This window comes from Dermacentor albipictus, chromosome 5, assembly GCF_038994185.2.
Source record: "Dermacentor albipictus isolate Rhodes 1998 colony chromosome 5, USDA_Dalb.pri_finalv2, whole genome shotgun sequence".
In the NCBI taxonomy this organism is placed as follows: Eukaryota; Metazoa; Arthropoda; class Arachnida; order Ixodida; family Ixodidae; genus Dermacentor; species Dermacentor albipictus.
In genome coordinates, this window is record NC_091825.1 from 29,888,413 (window position 1) to 29,894,625 (window position 6,213).

Sequence of the window (6,213 nt, forward strand, 5' to 3'; positions counted from 1 at the left end):
TCTGCAAATCAACGCATCGAAGTGCCAATTCGGCCGTCGCCAAATTACCGTCCTTGGACACCTCGTTGACGCGAACGGAGTGCAACCGGAGCCAGGCCAGATCCATGCTGTTACGCACTTCCCTGTTCCGAAGTGTGTCGAAGATGTGCGCAGCTTCATCGGCCTTTGTTCGTACTTCCGCCGTTTCGTGCGGAATTTCGCCGCCATAGCACGACCACTAACCGACCTTTTGAAAAACGACGCTCCTTTCCAGTGTGGCGATAACGAGGCCTCAGCATTCTCTCATCTAATCGACATATTCAGAACGCCTCCAGTTCTGGCCCATTTCGATCCTTCTGCGCCTACCGAAGTCCGTACTGATGCCAGCGGTCACGGAATTGGAGCAGTACTGGCACAACGCCAGCGTGGCCACGACCGTGTTATCGCTTACGCCAGCAGGCTCCTCTCACCCGCGGAGCGCAACTATTAACGCGATAGCGTTAAGGAGCTCGTGTCGCAGAAAAGCCGGTGTCGTCGGCGTCGGTGTCGGCGTTTTGCCGCGTTGACCGTGAGCGATAAATCACGGCAGGCACTCCATAAATAAAAAGCAACTTCCAAGATGGGCTGGGTGGGAATCGAACCAGGGTCTCCGGAGTGCGAGACGGAGACGCTACCACTCAGCCACGATTTCGATGCTTCCATAAGGTACAAACGCGCCTCTAGTGAATGCGGTGTTGCCTTCGAAACGAGCCGTGGAAAGTTATACTGTGGTGTATATCGGTAATTATGAACATGTAACTTACAGAAGTCGCAATTACACGAGTAGCGAAGTGCGTTTCGCTGCATTTCTTCTGCGCTTTCCGCACACGGAGAGCCATCTTGCGGCAAACACAGAAGACCCCCTACTCTCCATGTACGGCGCTGCCCCGACAGATGGCGCGCCACGCGCGCATTGGAGCTGTCGCGGCTCGGACTCTCTCCCTCTGTAGAATCAAGCGTCCTTCCTTTCTTTAGATCACTATCTCTCTATCTCTCTGCCCGTGCCGATCACGGCGTTTGGCTGGCGTGCATCATTTCCCCCTCCGGGATACCGAGTTCTTTGGTTCGCTCCGCTTGCTCAGGCGCACGTTTCGTTGCTGCGCCGAACGCCGCGTTGCTCGACCATATGGCTCGACGCTCACCGCGCCTGATGCGAAGCGCCTCGTAAGTGATGGCTGCCCTGTAGCCCATTGTCTTACACCCATTGGCGGGTCGACGGGAACGCTATCGCGTTCCACTCATGAAGGCTAAGCTTAAGCGTCCTCCAATTTTTCCATCACTGAGGGTGAGTGTCTGGCCCTAGTTTGGGCGGTTGCGAAATTCCGCCCATACTTATATGGCCGATCCTTTTCCGTTGTCACAGACCATCACGCGCTTTGTTGGTTATGCTCATTGAAAGACCCCTCAGGAAGACTTGGTCGCTGGGCCTTACGCCTCCAAGAATATTCGTTCTCTGTCACCTAAAAATCTGGCCGACTACACAAGGACGCTGACTGCCTGTCTCACTAACCGGTCGACAAGCCTGCCGACGCCGACTGTAGTACCGCCAACGGCATTTTCTCTGTGTCTGCCTTCGCTAACATCGCCGATGAGCAGTACCGAGACCTATCGCTGCGAGTACTCATCGAGCGCCAGCGCTCTACACCTTCCGACGCATCCGTTCGCCGATATGTCCTCCAGGGCGGCATTCTGTACCGAAGGAGCTTCCTCCCTGATGGCCCTGATCTTCTTCTTGTCGTGCCAAACCATCTACGACAGACTGTGCTCTTTGAGATGCATGACGCACCCACTGCAGGACATCTTGGGGTAACCCGCACGTACGACCGCGTCCGCCGCCGCTTCTATTGGCCTGGTCTCGCTCGCTCCGTTTGACGCTATGTTGCTGCCTGTGATCCTTGCCAGCGTCGGAAGACACCTCAGGTGCTACCTGCCGGTCATCTCCAGCCGATCACCGTCCCTGTGGAACCGTTCTTTCGTGTTGGATTAGACCTGCTCGGTCCCTTTCCCACGTCATCCTCTGGGAACAAATGGGTAGCCGTCGCGACTGATTACGCCACCCGATACGCTATCACTCGGGCTCTCCCTACCAGCTGCGCCACTGACGTCGCGGACTTTCTCTTGCGTGACATTATCTTGTTTCATGGCGCCCCGCGACAGCTGCTTACTGACCGTGGTCGAAACTTCCTCTCGAAAGTTATCGCTGACATTGTGCGTTCCTGCTCCATTCAACACAAACTGACTACTTCATACCATCCTCAAACCAATGACCTGACAGAGCGGTTAAACCGTACTCTTACCGATATGCTGGCCAAGTACGTTTCCAAGGACCACCACGACTGGGACATTGCCCTTCCTTACGTAACATTTGCGTACAATTCTTCTCGGCACGACACCGCCGGATTTTCTCCCTTTTATCTACTGTACGGTCGCGAACCTACCTTGCCCCTAGACACGGCACTTCGTCCTGCTGCGGTCTCAACAAGCGAGTATGCGCGCGACGCCATCGCCCTCGCCGACCATGCACGCCAGCTTGCCCGTGCTCGACTTACGGCCTCACAGACCACTCAGCAGTGTCAGTACAACGCCCGCCATCGTGACGTACAGTTTTCACCTGGTGCGCTCGTGCTCCTGTGGTCGCCCTCTCGTCACGTCGGACTTTCAGAGAACCTTCTTTCGCGATACACAGGGCCCTACCGCGTGCTGCGCAAGGTGACGCCTGTGACTTACGAAATTGCTCCTGTGGGCTCAACCTCGTCCTCTCTTGTGGCATCTAGTGATGTCGTACACATCAGTAGGCTCAAGGCCTACTACACTGCTTCCGAGTCCGATCTTTAGTCGCTCCGGGACGGCGCTTTTGCAGCCGGGGGTAGTGCTACGGCACAATATGTGCGATCACGAAAGGCCAGCAGTGTGAAGACGACGACGACGATTAGAAGCTAGCGCGGGCTGTTGCCTCTTGGCCAAGCGCAGCGTATTTTCCTTGTAAATATATTTGTACATAGCTTTTCGTCTGCGTCTTCCTACGTAACAATATGCTTGAAGGGTTTCCCGGCCATGACCGACACGCTGGCCCTTGTGTCCAGTTTCATGGAAATGGGGTGCCCGCAGACTTCGACGATCAGTATGTACGGCGGCACTGACGATGGTACAAGGCCTGTGTGCCACATGTCGAAAATCGGCGGGTCCTCGGCCACGACGTGGAGCCTGGCTGCGGAAGAACTAGAGCCTGCTGCCGCATACCCTTGCGACGGCTACCCTGGCCGCGGGCTTGTGTGGCACCTGGGCTTGAATCAGGCTGCTGCTGCTGCTGCTGCTGCTGCTGCTGCTGTTTGCTGTTCGTCTTCCCCCTTCGGCATACACGTGTCAGGTGCCCAGTTTTCCCGCACGTAAAGCATTGTGCTTGAGAGAACTGGCACTGTGAGGGGAAGTGGGCGCCACCACGGCGGCCGCAGGTACTGCCCTTTGTCGTCAACTTGTTGACCGTCGGTTCCGCCGACGGTGAGCCAATCGCACGGGCAATCTCGCCGTCGTCCTTGGCAGCAGCATCCATTGCTAGCGCCGCCTTCATGGCGTCGTCCAGCAAGGGGTCGCGAAGCTTCAGGAATAGCGTCTGCGTGGCGGGGTTGTTGATGCTGCAGACGAAACGGTCCTGGAGCAGCGAGTCCAGCTGATCCCTGAAAATGCAGGCACTCGCTAACCCTCGTAGCGCAGCAACGAACTGCCCGAGGGTCTATCCTTCCGGGCGGCTCCGGTTGTTGAAGCGGATACGCTCCATTAGTGTGGACGGCGCTGGGTTGAAATGCGAGCATAGTACGGTGAGCAGCTCACCCAGCGTCTTAACATGCGGCGTGGCTGGCTTGAAAAGGTTGATCAGGAGGCTGAAGACGCAGGTCCCGCTGCTGGCCAAGAAAATGTCCCGCTGTTCGCCCTCGGCTGTGTTTGCCCGGAAGAACACGTGGACTTGTTGGGGCTACCGAGGGCTGACAAGGCAGTTCCCGTGCAGGCGTCTCCTCCAGAGGTAAGCTGGGCCTTGAGGCTGGCCCGGGGGAAGAACCTGGGACCTGATGATGCCCTGAGCCGCCTGCCCCCGCCTGAGGCGCCTGATGCCGTTCGAGAAGCTGCTGAAGTGTTCATGCTGGAGCACGCGTACCTGGAGGTACTCTCCAGTTCTGTGGTATCGCAAGCGGTCAGCCGGAACCCAGTCCGGTCTCAGGTGGTTAAGGCGGTGTCCAGTGGGGATGAATTGGTGCAGCAGGCCTATAGCCACATGGCCGCTGAGCTGAGCTGGCAGCAGGGATGTCTACTGGGGGGTTCCAGGGTGGTGATCGCACAGTCTCCGGACCAGGGTCCTGCAGTTGCTGCACGCGGGTCATCCTGGAGTGGAAAAGATCAAGATGGTGGCCCTGTCCCATGTTTGGTGGCCTGGCCTTGACCAGGACGTCGCTCACATGGTGCCAGGAGCATTAGCCGGCCTCACGTCATGTGGAAATCAGCTCCTGGCCGTTCCCACAGAGACCTTGGTTCCGCCTGCATGTGGATTTTGGGGGGCCCTTCAAGAGCCATTACTTCCTGGTGGTGGTGGACACCTTTTCGAAGTATGTGGAGGTTCTACATGTCGCCACCCCATCAGCAGGCGCGACCATTGCAGCGCTACTACAGGTCTTCGCCGCCCAGGGGTTGTCGGGCGTCATCGTGTCCGACAGTGGTCCTGCTTTCGCCAGCATAGAGTACCTGGCCTGACTGACGAAGAATGGAATCCGCCGTATGATCGTTCCGCCGTACCACCCTGCCTCAAACGGTGCAGCCGAGCGGGTGGTGCAAATCATCAAGTACAAGCTTAAGAAGAGCCAGACTGGGGATTTCCGGACGCAGATTGCCCGGATACTGTTCCAGTACCGGACCATGCCCCACGATGTCACTGGCCGTGCCCCCTGTGAGCTCTTGCTGGTTCGGATGGTCAAGACACCCTTGGACGTCTTGCATCAGGACCTCCGATCCACAGTGCTCCTAAAGCAGCTGAAGCCGAAGCTGGCTGCTGACCGAGGGTGCTGTCCCGGGCCTTTGCCGGAGTCGGGAGCTCCAGTTTTCGCCAGGAGCTTCCGTCCTGGCCCGCCTTGGTCCACCGGACAGGTGGTGTCTCCTGCCAGCGCCTCATCGCTGCTCGTCTCTGATGGCTTCTCACGCTTCCCGGCAACTGCAGCTTATATAACCATACTATTTACCGGAAAACGCTGGCGACTAACCTATGCACGAGGGCGGGCTTTCTGGTTCTTTTTTCTTTCTCTTTCCCCCGCACGGTGGGCGCCGCCGCTGCCTCGGAAGCGAGCACCGTCGACCCTGATATTGTTGCAAGGAACCGAACACACCGCGCTCCCATTAATGGCGAATTCGGCAAATCGCACCGGGGCGCCCCAGTGCGCCGTTTCATCCAGTCACCGTCGCTCAACGGCAGCCCGGAGCGCGCCGGTGCGATTTGCTGAATTCGCCATAGACAGATCACAAACGGCAGCTGGAAAAGGGGGTTGTGTTTGAGTTTCTGCGCAACAGAAATATGTTTTCTCGTATATTCAAATTACAGTTCGACACTGTCATGCCTGTAGGTTGTGTGAAAGTCGTAGTTAAGAAATTTTCTGATGCATTTTACTTTGAGAAATTCAGTAACGCCTATGCGCCCCGCGCAGAGCCTGCGGGGTTCGGGATCGTTTTTCTCGTACGGACAGCGGCGCCGACACCAGATTTTCTGCAACACGCTGCCCTTAACGTTATCGCGTTAAAATTCATTCCACAGGTAAAGAAAAATGGCAGTAAAGCTCACCGTGAGAAAGGTGGAGCAAGTCGAAAACTGTACCCAGCGCGATACTTCACCCAGAAACTGTGGCCATCAACACACTGGAGCAAGCATTTGCGTCGCTCGAATTGTGCTGTGTTATGGCTTTCCTGGTGGCGCACTGTTCGATCACTTACTTCAGTGCGTTCTGACGAAGCTACGACATTTATGTGTAATTAGTGGTGCAAGTGCATACGGTAAAGATTGTACTGAAGGACTGAATAAGTTTCACGCCAAGGCCGTACTGACTGCGTCCCGCGGACAACTCAATAAATATTTCATTTATGCGTAACTTCCATATTTACGTTCAGCCACAGTGCACGTATCCGCATCTTCTCAGCCTTCGACTCTGCCTCAATGATAGTTCA

At 56.4% G+C, this 6,213-nt stretch overlaps 1 protein-coding gene across 1 annotated transcript; it reads left to right on the forward strand.

Annotated features, from left to right (window-relative positions):
- Nucleotides 1-3,859: 3,859 nt before the first annotated feature.
- On the forward strand, nucleotides 3,860-4,758 carry LOC139060266 (uncharacterized). Its single transcript, XM_070539359.1, has 2 exons — nucleotides 3,860-4,435; nucleotides 4,531-4,758. Exons 1-2 carry the CDS (start codon nucleotides 3,860-3,862, stop codon nucleotides 4,756-4,758), a joined length of 804 nt encoding a protein of 267 aa, XP_070395460.1.
- Nucleotides 4,759-6,213: the final 1,455 nt, after the last annotated feature.